At 38.2% G+C, this 13134-nt stretch overlaps 1 protein-coding gene across 9 annotated transcripts in view; it reads right to left on the bottom strand.

Moving 5' to 3' along the window:
- TRIM2 (tripartite motif containing 2) overlaps positions 1–13134 on the bottom strand; it is a 172797-nt gene that overhangs the window by 39116 nt on the left and 120547 nt on the right. For all 9 annotated transcript variants that reach the window (XM_036103600.2, XM_036103594.2, XM_036103597.2 and 6 more), the window contains exon 3: positions 11649–11886. In XM_036103600.2, the coding sequence (XP_035959493.1) occupies positions 11649–11886 (238 nt within the window). The remainder of the gene's footprint in view (positions 1–11648; positions 11887–13134) is intronic.

Below are 13134 nucleotides of genomic sequence, written 5' to 3'. Positions count from 1 at the left end.
ATTAAAAGCAAGAATAAGCCCATTAAATGTTAACATGAATAATACAATTCATGAAAGATAACTATTTTGCAAAACAAAAAAATGCTGTGAGAAGAATGGCATTATTTTCCATTTCTAAAATTTTCTTCAGTGTCTGGCTTACTAGAAGGCAGCTGGATTCTCATATCTGCTTCTGCCTTCAATCTGTTGTGATAGCACAGATCATATTGTCTCTGGAAAATTGCACTGTACACTCTTGAGAGAATGAGAGTGAAAAAGGCATAAAATGTCTTAGTATTATTACAAATATAGTTTTGATCTATGGACTGCCCTCCCCACAAAGGGTCTTGGGACCCATGAGGGTTCCTGGACCACACTTTGAGAACTGATACTCTCTCTATAAGAGATAAGCTGTACTGAGCAATTTGTATTCTGGCGCTACCACTTAGGTAACCTCACTGTGTCTCAAGTTTTCCTCTGTCAAAAAAAGACGATAATAGTAACCTACTTCATAGGGCTGCTTTGAGAATGCAGTAGGTTAATATGCACGAAGAAACAGATGGTGCTTGGTACTGGCATGATGAAGCAGCAGCAATGATGATATGATGATGATGATGAAGATGATGATATCATCTGCTTACATGAAAATAAAGCCACCTTATCCTGATTATGATGAACTCTCAGTAACAATATAACATAAAGGCTGAAAGTCAGTTTCCCGGTGACGGCATTCCCCTATTCTCTCAGCTGAAAATAACTTCTTCCAATTTTGAATTCCCAAAGTACTTCCTGGAGGGAACTTTTTCTTGAAGTACAACACACATACAGAAAAAGGCATAAGTCTTACTAAAGATTGGTGGATTTTCACAAAGTGAATGCTCCCACCAAAGTACTTTTATTTATACCCCATTTTATGAAATATTTATAAGATTTTAAGTTCCTGAGACAGGAACTCTCTTACCCAGAGCCTAAGTAATTACTTGCACAAAGTAAGTATTCAAAAACTGTTCTTTGAATGAACTGTATGCTGTCTATAAGAGTCTCATTTTAGAGTTGAAGACACAAATAGATTGAAATTAAAAGGGTGAAAAAAGATATTCCATGCAAATAGTAATCAAAGGAGAACGGGAATGGGGTGCCTGGGTGACTTGGTCAGTTAAGCATCGGACTCTTGATCTCAGCTCAGGTCATGATCTCAGGGCTATGAGATGGAGTCCCAGGTCAGTGGGTTCTGCGCTAGGTGTGGAGCTGGCTTAGGATTCTCTCTCTCTCCCTCTCCTTCTGCCCCTCCCTGCCCCCCTAAAAACAAAACAAAACAAAACAAAAAAACAGAAAGAGAAAGAACTGGAGTGGGTATTCTAATATCAGACAAAATAGACTTTAAGACAAAAGTTGTTACAATAGATGAAGAAGGACATTATATAGTGAGTAGATGATAAATTCATCAAGAAGATATAACAATTACAAGCAAATATGTACCCAACATCAGAGCCCCAAAATATATGAAGCAAAAACTGACAGAACTGAAGGGAGAAATGAACAGTTCAACAATAGCTGGAGATTTCAATACCACACTTTCATTAATGATAGAACACTTAGATGGAAGATCAATAAAGAAATACAGAATTTGAACACTATAAACCAACTAGGCCTAACAGACAGATATGGAACACTCTATTCAATAACAGAATACACATTTTCGTCAAGTACACTTGGAAAGTTCTCCAGAATAGACCATATATTGGGTCACAAAAGTCTTGATAAATTTAAAAAGATTAAAGTCATACAAGTATCTTCTCTGGCCACAAGGGAATTAAATTAGAAATCTGTAACAGAAGGAAATCTGGAAAATTAAATAACTTACTCTTGAACAATGAGTCAAAGAAGAAATCACAAGGGAAATTAGAATATACTTTGAGATGAGTAAAAATGAAAACCCAATATACCAAAACTTATCAGAGATAGCAGTCAGAGCAGAATTTTAGCTATAAATGCCTACTTTAAAAAGAAGAAAGATCTCAAATCAATAGTCTAAGTTTCAACCTTAAAGAACTAGAAAAAGAAGAACAAATTAAAACCAAAGCAAGAAGAAAAAAGAAAATAATAAAGATGAAAGTGGAGATAAATAAAATAGAAAATAGAAACACAGTAGAGAGAATCAATGAAACCAAAAGTTGGTTCTTTGTAAAGATCAACAACATTGACAAACAGGATACTAGGGACAGTTGTATGCCAATGAATTGAATAACATAGATAAATTGGACAAATTCTTAGAAACACACAAACTACCAAAACTGACCCAAAGAAGAAATAGAAAATCTGAATAGACAGTGTTCAAAAAACTTCCAACAAAGAAAAGTTCAGGACCAGATGGCTTCACTGATGAATTCTACCAAACATTTTTTTTTTAAGATTTTATTTATGTATTTGACAGAGAGAGACACAGCGAGAGAGGGAACACAAGCAGGGGGAGTAGGAGAGGGAGAAGCAGGCTTCCCGCTGAGCAGGGAGCCCGATGCGGGGCTCGATCCCAGGACCCTGGGATCATGACCTGAGCCGAAGGCAGACACTTAATGACTGAGCCACCCAGGCGCCCCTCCAACCAAACATTTAAAGAAGAATTAACACCAATCCTTCCAAACTCTTCAAAAAATAGAAGATGAGGGAACATATCCTAACTTATTCTATTAGGCCAGCAACCCCCAACACCAAAGCCAAAGCCATCAAAAGAAAAGAAAAGTTCATATCCCTTATGAATATAGAGGCAAAAATCCTTAATAAAATACTAGTAAACTGAATCAAGCTGCATTTTAAAAGGATTATACAGTACGGACAAGTGGAGTTTATCCCAGGACTGCAAAGGTGGTTCACATACAAAAATCAGTATATGTAATATATCACACTAATAGAATAAAGTGTGTGTGGGGGGGATCCCACATGGTCATCTCAATTGATGCAGAAAAAAACATTTGACAATACCCAATACCATCTCACGATAAAAACACTTATCAAACTAGAAATAGAAGAATACTTCCTCAACTTGATAAGAGGTTTCTACAAAATCCTACAACTAACATCATACCTTATGGTGGCCCCTAAGATAAGGAACAAGACAAAGATGTCCACCCTTGCCATTTCTATTCAGAAATGTACTAAAAGTTCTAGCCAGGGCATTTAGGCAAGAAAAAAGCAATAAAATGCATACACTTTGGAAAGAAAGAAGTAAGAATTTCTCTATTCAGAGATGATACGATCTTATATATAGAAAGCCCTAAAGAATACACCCCCCCACACACACACACACAACTATTAGGACTAACACGCGAATTCAGCAAAGCTGTAGGATACAAGATCAACAAACAAAAATGAGTTGTATTTCTATACCCTTTGCAATGAACAATCCAAAAATGAAATCAGGAAAATAATTCCATTTATACTAGCATCAAAAAGAGTAGAAAATACTTAAGAATAAATTTAACCAAGAAGGTGTAAGACTTGTACACTGAAAACTACAAAACATTGTTGAAAGAAATTAAAGAATACCTAAATAATGGAAATTAATGGAAAGACAGTCCCTGCTCATAAATTGGAAGACTTAATATTGTTAAGAGGACAACATTCCTAAAATTGATCTATTGATTTAGTGAAATATCTATCAAAATTCAAGCATCCTCTTTCACAGACGTGAACAAGCTGTTCCTAAAATTCAGATGGAATTACATGGGACCCTGAACAGACAAAACAATCTTGGGGGAAAAGAAATTGGAAGATTCAGACTTCCCAGTTTCAAAATTTAGTACCAAGCTAGAGTAATCAAAATACGATTTTACTGACATAAGGATAGACATATAAAACAATGGAATAGAATTGTGAGTCCAGAAATAAAACCGTATGTCTATGGTCAACTAGATTCTTGACAAGGGTGCCAAGACCACATAATGGAGAAAAAAAATGGTCTTCTCAACAAATGATGCCAAGACAACTGGATATCCTCACGCAAAAGAATGAAGTGGAACCCTTACTTTGCTCTATATACAAAAATTATCTCAAAATAGATTAATGGCCTAAATATATAAGCTAAAACTATAAAACTCCTAGAAAAAAAATAGGAGTAAATCTTTACGACTTTTGATTTGGCAGTGGTTTCCTAGATATGACACCAACAGCACAAGTAACAACAAAAAATTGAAAAATTGTACTTCGTCAAAATAAAAGCTTGTGCATCAAGGTCACTATCACTTCACCATCAAGAAAGTGAAAAGAGGAACACCTGGCTGGCTCAGTCAGTACAGCATGTGACTCTCCATCTCGGACTTGTGAGTTTGAGCCCCACGTTGGGTTAGAGATTGCTTAAAAATAAAGGCTTTAAAAAAAGAGAGAGAGAGAGAGTGAAAAGAATAGGAAAAAATATTTGCTTGCTATATATCTGATAAGGATGAAGTATCCAGAACATATAAAGAATCCCTACAACTCAAGAACCCAATTCAAAAATTGGCAAAGGATTTGGATAGACATTTCTCCAAAGAAACTATACAAATGGCCAATTTGCACAAAAAAATATGCTCAACATTATTAGTCACTAAGGAAATCCAAATCAAAACCACAAGGAGATACTCCACACCGAATGGGGATGGCTAGACTCAAAAAGTCAGATAATAACAAGTGTTGGTGAAAATGTGGAAAAATCAGAACTCTCATACTTTGCTGGTGGGAATGTAAAATGGTGACGTCACTGTGAAAACAATTTAGTGGCTCCTCAAAAGTTAAGTACAGAATTATCATGGGACCCAGGAATTCCACACCTAGGTATATACCCAAGAGAACTGAAAACATACATTCACACAAAAACTTGTACATGAATGTTCATAACATTATTCATAATAGCCCCAAAGTGGAAACAACCCAAATATCCAACAACTGGTGAATGGACAAACAAATTGTGGTATATCCAGATGATGAAATATTATTTATCCATAAAAAAGGCATGAAGTTCTATATGCTACAATATAGATGAACTTTGAAACATTGTGCTAAGTGAAAGAAGCCAGATTCAAAGGGCACATAATTTATGATTGATTTATATCAAATGTCTATAATGGACAAATCTATAGAGACGGAATGCAGACTGGTGGTTGCCAGGGGTTAGGGGTAAAGAGAGAATGGGGAGTGGCATGATGAAAAAGTTCTGGAATTAGTGGTGATATTTGCACAACCTCTTGAATATACTAAAAACCACTGAATTATATACTTTTACTTTTTTTTTAATTATTATTTTTTTAGCGAGGGAGAGAAAGCATGAGCAGGAGGTGGGGAAGAGGCAGAGGGAGAGAGAGAACTTAAGCAGGCTCCATGCCCAGATGGACCTGGGGCTCCATCTCAGGACCCTGAGATCATGACCTGAGCCAAAATCAAGAGTTGGCCTGAATTGTATACTTTTAAATGGTTAAAATGTTTAATTTTATGTTATATGAATTTTCCCTTAATTTAAAAAAATGCATCTTTGAAGAGATGACAGCATACCTGGGTAATTGTCCCTGGTTTGGTCTCCTAAGTGTTTCTTGGAAAGAAAGGCCCTAAAATCATTCTGAAATGTGAACAACCAGTCATTCTCAAATGGTTGTGCTCAGGTTCTGGCAGCTTTGACTCAAGCTGAGAGTTAATTGTGTGAAGTGTGAGACTCAGCTGAGCTCATCCATCTTGAGTGAGATGATGTTGGTTCTCCCAGGGACGGATGGGCCAGAGGCCAGGACTAGCTTATTTTTGTTGGCAGGTAGTCACCATTTGTGAAGATGACAAGGCAAGAAGTATGCATTACCAATGTACTAGAAAGGGTGGTCAGGACCTTGTAGCTGAGGCTTGTGGAAGTGGGGACTTGTTAGTGGTAGGGCATTCTTAATGAGGCTCTCTCCTTTGCACCTCTTAACATCCTCATTAGTAAGGTACCTAAGCAAGCCATAACAGGGTTTAATGATCATTTGTGTTCCTGGGACTGCGAGCATGAGCTCAAATGTCTGCTTTACGTGCAAAGAACCTCCTAAATCACTGACCATTATTCCCATTTTTCTTTGTATTTGGACAATGCAGCCATGGCAGTTTAATTAGAAGACAGAGTGTCATGGCACTTAAATGACAGGCTTTCATCCACATGTGCTAATCAGCACCAGGCAGTGTATGAGGACAACATCCTGCTTTATTGTTAATTACCTGATTTTATTAACCTTCCGACGCTTGAATTGTTTTTAAAGATTTACCCGTGGCAATTAACTGCAGCAATTTATCTGCAATATTGCATGTATTTGACTTGAATATGCAATGAGGACCCCTGTTTCAAAGCAGCAGCAGTGAACTACAATCTACGATGAAACAATAGAATGATTCAAGACACACGCTGTTAATTTCCAAGGCCTCTTGCTGGTTTATAAATTTTATGATTCCAAAGAATCATAATGACCCAGCATAGAGAAAGCACTCAAAATATGCTTTAAATAGCCTCATCTACCTCAAGGAGGTTCAAACTCCAGATAGATTTCATTTTTAGTGGATTTGATGTGATGCGTTTGGGAAAGAGACAAGGCAAAGTTTTAACCTAAAGGATTCTTTAACTTTACTGGAATCAGCATCTCTAAGAGAGATTCTGCTTAGCAGCTTGTTGCATCCAACGTTCTCTATTGCTGAGGTCTCTACTGCTCAGGAAATACATCTTTAGGAATTCTGTTTGTCCCCCAGGTGGCACAGAATATCCTTCTTTCTATACTGCATACACAGGGTGGTCTTACTAATTAAAAACAAAAGTCTATATAAACACACAAGCATACTCACATATTGGCATAAATGTCACTTGTTACCAAAACATCAGTTTCAATGGCTACCCAATAATCAGTTATATGTACTTAACCATAATTTAACCATTTCCCTAATACTGCACATTCAAATTATTTCCAATTTTACTATCACGTAAAATTTTCAATTAACATGCTTCTATCTTCATTCTCTTCTCCAGCTATTTCCTTAGAAATATTTCTATTAGTGGAATTACTGAATTAAAGGATAGGAAGTTGTGTAAAACATTCATTACAGTTTGACAAATAGACATAAACTTTCTGCAGAGCAATTTACGCTCCCGCCCACAGCATACAAAAATATCTCCCCATATTCTCATCAGCACTACCTATTATCTTTAAAAACCTGTAGCTAATTTGGAAAGATGTGATTATTTGTGAAGTTTGACATTTTTTCTCATACTATAATTAGCCATTTTATATCCTCTGTGACTTTTCTGAGCTTTTCGCCCATTTTCTTTTGTGATGTTCATAATTTTCTTTAATTCTTAACTCTTACATAGTAAGAATTTGCTGGGGCATTTTAATTAAGAATTTTACAGTTACTTTTGGGGCACCTGGGTGGCTCAGGTCATGATCTCAGGGTCATGGGGTCAAGCCCAAGGTCGGGCTCCCCACTCAGCAGGGACTCTGCTTGTCCCTCTCCCCCTCATCCTGTTCATGTTCTCTCTCTCTCTCAAATAAATAAATAAAATCTTTTTTTTTTAAAGAATTTTACAGTTACTTTCATAAACTGATGAATAGTTTTTTTTTGTCTTCACTAGATTTTGGTATTAGGGATATGAGTATATCTTGAGTGAATTGGGGAGCTTTCTATCTTTTCTTATGATGCAGAATATACATCCTACAGATCATATTTGTTTTACACAGGTTTGAAGGAATTCAGTTTCAAATTAAGTTTTACCAGTTTCCTTCAAAATTATCAGTCTACTCAGGTTTTCTTGATCATTTTCAGTTTCCTAGATATTCATCCATTTCATTCAGACTTTCAGTATATTAGCCTTTAGCACATAGTATTGACTTACTCATTTAAAAATATTCCTTTTAGGTGTGCCTGGATGGCTCAGTTGTTTAAGCGCTGACTATTGGTTTCCATTCAGGTCATGATCTCAGGGTCCTGAGACTGAGTCCCGAATCAGGGTCCATGCTCAGCGGGGAGTCTGCTTGAGGATTCTCTCCCTTTCCCTTTGCCCCTCCCCCTGCTCACGTACTATCTCTCTCTCTCAAATAAATAAATAAATCTTTAAAAAAATTCCTTTTACCTGTATTGATCTCTTTATTAGTCCTAATTTGATATATTTACATTTCCCTTTTGTTGTTTTATCAGATGTCAGATTATTTCATTAATTTAAAAAAATCAGCTCTTAGATTTATTAACTCAATTGTTTTACTATTTTCGAACTAAGTTTATTATTTTCTTGCTCTTGGGTTCCATATATTTACTTTGTTTTCCCTAACTTTTTGAATTGAACTCTTTTTAAATAAAGGAAAATAAACCTATAAAATTTCCTGAGTACAGATTTGACTTTCCTCTATACATTTAATAGATAAGGTTTTCACTTTCAGTATGTTGTAAATAGTCTACTTTGTAAATTTTTTGATCAAATAATTATGAGCTTTTAATAAAGATCTGGGGTTTTTCTATAATGTATGTTATTAATGCAACTTTAGTGCATTGTGGTATAGGAACTTGGTCTACACAAAGGGAAAAAATAATGATGGCTTTTTGTGACCTAGTGTATGACCAATTTTAATGGCTCAAATTCTCACAATCTTAATAGCTTAGTTAAACAGATTTTAGCATATGCCTTTTTATTTGTGGGAGGCACATTCTCAAGTGAAAGAGTACTCTCTTCTCTGAAATTCATCCTCTCTTCTTCAGGTCGATTGATGCCATTCTCCCACCCCTTAGCATCTCTTATTTAGACAACTCAATAAACTCAAATTTGATGTTGCAGCCTTCCATCTCTGCTACTCAATAAGGCCGGGAAAATACCCATCTCCTACTTAAAAGTTTTCATGTTTCCCTATTGCATATGAAATTTAGGTCAAACATTTTCTCCATGATATTCATAGCTTTCACATTCTCTCCCCAATTATCTTTCCAGGCTCCTCCCAGTATCCTTCAGCTCACCTATGCTCCCACCCCCAGTGCCCATCTCCGTGCCCTCACTGCACTGAGCTACAAGCTGTTTCCTGAATTCATGACACTCTTACCTTTACTTATTGATGTTATCTTTACAGTTGTCAATATTTCTCATTCTACGCCATTGCTCTCTGCATCCCAAATTTAGACCAGTGTCTACAGTGGATCTCCTAATGTTCCTAAACCTTTACTCCTCTATCAGATCAGATTTCCAGAGAGCTCCATGCCTGGACTAGCTTCAGGACAACTCTTGTACCTGGTAGAAATGCCCTCACAAACTAGTATTTAGAATGTGAGCTCTAGGAGGAGACAGCCTCAGCAAGAGCCGGTGTGAGAGATGGTCATAAGAAGAATACTCAAACTAATTGAAGGCACCCTTTAAAGTTCCTTTTACAAAACTTACATGCTAATTCTCCCTTGGAGAACAGTACATAGAAAACCATGGTTATTGACAGCCTGGTGTGCTATCAATTAAATAACGAAAGATATGTAATCCACAATGTCTCTCTTATTTTGGCTACCCAAAAGCTCAGGATTTTATTGCTTCCTGGTCTAGGTTTTATGATGTGTCAATCAGCTTTGGGACTTAAACTGCTCAAACTTCAGTTTCTTCGTCTATAAAATGAAGGTAACTAAAAATAAATAAATAAATAGACAAACAAATAAATAAATAAAATGAAGGTAACTAATACCTACTTTGCAGAGTGGTGTGTACAAAGTCAAGCATGGTGTCTGGCACACTCATTCAACAAATATCTACTGACTGACTTGTAAAGACTGAATTCACAAATGGACAAAGGCCAGATCATATATAAAAAATAGAACTCTGACCCATGACCTGTCCAGGAAAACAACTCCTTTATCTACAATAAACTAGCCAGGAAGCCAGCCCACTACCTCCTACTTGTAGGAAGTCTGACTACTATCTCTCCTAATAATCCAAAAAGCTAAACAATAACATCTATGACAATTGGCCCCAAATGGCTAGGACTTGATTACTGATAGCTTCTCTAATTTTTGTCCCCATTTCCACTTAATATCAACCAGAGAAAGCCATATATGTACTCCTAACCAGTCACATAGGATGCCCCACTTCTAGTTAGCCTCCTGTTTCCCCATGCCAACAGCATCCAATCAGAGCATCCCTAAAGCCTTCTCTTTTGTCTACTGTAGAGCTTTCCCATTCCTCTGCCTGCCTTTGAGTCTCTGCCAAAACATAAGTGATGGTGGCTGACTCTTTGTTATAGCAAGCTCAGAATAAATAGCCTCTGTTTATTTCTACATTTCCATGTATAAGATACTGTGCTTAGTGCTAGGAATATAATGGTGAACATGGTCCCTGCCCTTCTGGAGTTCACTTTCTAAAAGTAAAGCCAGAAGATCACTTGGCTGACAAATACACAGATGAAGGCAAGCAGAGCCCAGTGAATGGCATGAAGGAAATCAAGAAAGGGATGTAATGGCCAGCAACTGGGTGTCAGATGTGGTCTGCCTCAGATACCGCTCTGTGTAGAAGAAATCTGAGCTGAAACATGAAGGATGAGAGTGAGCCAGCAACATAGAGAGGGAACATGGAGGATTCGAGGCAGAAGGCTTAGAGAACAGTCAAGCTCCAAGGTGGGAAACCACTTGGCCAGCTCTAGGCCAGTGAGGCTGCAGTGTAGTGGGCAGAAAGAGTGGTATGAAATGAGGTAAAAAAGTAATAGTTATGGCAAATAATTATTGTTCTGCTCTAACAATAATAATTGATAGCTTGCTTGATAGTGGTTTTATTATACCTGGGCCTTATATTATAAGCAGTTTCTAATACCTTTGAAGTGGCCATTATAAAGAAAAGAATGAATAAAGTCATTGATAAGAAATAATTTTAGTAGCTAACATTTATCAAGAGCTTACTATAATGCTTTATATGACTTAAACACTTAATTCTCCAAGTAATCCCATGTAGTAAATACTATTATTCCTTGTTTTTTGCAGATGAGGAAGTGAGACACAGAGAGTTGAATAAACCTGGCAGAGCTGACACAGGGAAGAAGTTGAAGAGCAGGATTTGAATCAGGCACTCTGAATCCAAAGCCAGACCTCTTAGGCAATGCTATCTCTTCAGAGCTATTGTAAATCAGTTATTTGATGGTACGTACACACAGGTCCTCCTAGGTTTCTAATAGTTATTATGCTTGCTAGTAGCAGGAAAATTTTGAAATTCATCATCTATAACCTATTATCAAGGATTCACACATCTTTAAATTCTATTTATTATGAAGGATTAGGGCCTAATGGAGCATACGAAAAATTGCCCTCAGAAGAAAAACAAAGAACTCTAATTAATTAACATTTTAATCATCATTCTCAATTTGCAGAATTTATCTATTATTGAATCTTTATCCGTAATTTACTCTACAGATGTTTATGTGGGTCAAAGAATACCCACTTTGCAAATAGTTATGGGTTTGCTCTCCTGGGGAAACTAATAATAGGTGCTATTAGACCCAATGAAGATTGATTTCCTTATTTACATGAATTTGATTGGAGCAAGTAAGCAGGCAAAATAGTCTTGAGCGCTGCTAAAAATATCTTTTAATTGCTCATTTTCCAGGTGGAGTTCTGTGTTAGTGCATAACCTCTTGACTGCCCGAAGCCCACCCAGATCAAAGCCAGGCCCTGTCTGCGATCCGCTCACTTACATTCCCATCGTGGTTTGGGCAAGAGAGAGGCTTTCCGGCAGCCACAGCGGTGACCGTCTCCAGGATGGAGGACTCCTCAACGTTGCTGCCCGGCGTTCGCTGCAGCACGTCCATCAGGTTCGTGATGAAGAAGTTGTTCTGGAGCGCGGCCACCCCCTTCTCGGGCAGAATGGAGGTCTGGCGGCACACGGGGCAGGAGAGGGTGAGACTGTGGGCGGGAATGTAGTTCTGCAGACACCTGTCGCGGAGGCAGAAGCAGGGGGACTGTCAGCACAGGGGGCTCACGAGCGAGAGCAGGACCACCTCCTTCCGCAGGTAGCACACATGTTCTCTGCACCTGTCTGGGCTCCTTTGCAGAAACTCCCTCTGGAGTCTCCTCTCCTAGGAAAATAAGATTTCTGAAACCAAGAGGTAAGGTGTACTCACAACTGATTAGGTGCTGTCAACTGATTAGGCAAGTGATTATGCTCAAGGAAAAGAATAACGTCATTGACTCTGGTGGCGTTCCATGGAGACTTGCCACGCTTGAGCAGCATCGGCCTCTCCAGGGAGCTTGGAAGAAGTGCAGAATCCTAGGTCCCTACTCCGGGCCTGCTTGAATCAGGCCCCCGGGAGTTTATATGCACATTAAAGGTTTCGAAGCATTGGTCTAGAATATCCAGTGTCGTGTTCACAGATTTGCGGACCTTTACAATGGGGAGAAATGGGTCAAAGTTTTCTGTTGGTGTTGAAATGTTCTTTACATGCAAAAGCATAAGCAGATCTCAGATGTTAAAAACATATCCCGGTGAAAATATTGTGTTTGAAGCAGGGACAGGACACCCAGAGTCACATCAACATGATCTCTTCTTGCCTCTCCTCAACCGGCAATTAATTAAATTAATTAATTAATTAGCAAAATGCATTGCTAATCATGACTTATGCATATGCTGCTTGCTAGATTCAAAGTACTTGCAATAACCGCGGGAAGTAGGTATTTTAGACACATGAAGGAACACAGGCAGAGGGAAGCGAAGTCGCTTGTTTTCAGAACTTGAGTGGACAAGGGCAGAGCAGGAATTCAAACCCAGGCAACTGGGCACCAGAACCTTGGCTCTACATAACTACTCTGCGTAATGTTCCCCTGTTGCTCACCAAGCGGAATTCGAGAACCTCTGATCCAGCCTCATTCCCCCTATTATGTGCAGAAGGAAACTGACATCAAGGAGGTTAATTGACCTTCCTATGTCACAGAAGTAGCTAGCGCTGAGTCAATACCAGAAATGAAACAGCTTTTGCTAAGGTCACGGAGGGCATCTACATCCAGACAACAGACATTTTTCACTCCTATCCTTCTCAGCAGCACTCATCAAACTTGACCACTGCCTCCCAGCCGTCCTCTTTTGAAACTTTATCTTCCCTTGTTTGTGACTGCACACTCACTTGGTTCTCCTGTCTGCTCTACCTTTTCTACTGAGCCATACAGGCTCGGTTGTTGGCACCCTTC

Source organism: Halichoerus grypus, chromosome 3 (genome assembly GCF_964656455.1).
Source record: "Halichoerus grypus chromosome 3, mHalGry1.hap1.1, whole genome shotgun sequence".
Lineage (NCBI taxonomy): Eukaryota > Metazoa > Chordata > Mammalia > Carnivora > Phocidae > Halichoerus > Halichoerus grypus.
Note: the sequence above shows the minus strand (reverse complement) of the source record. Positions and strands in the feature narration are given on the sequence as shown.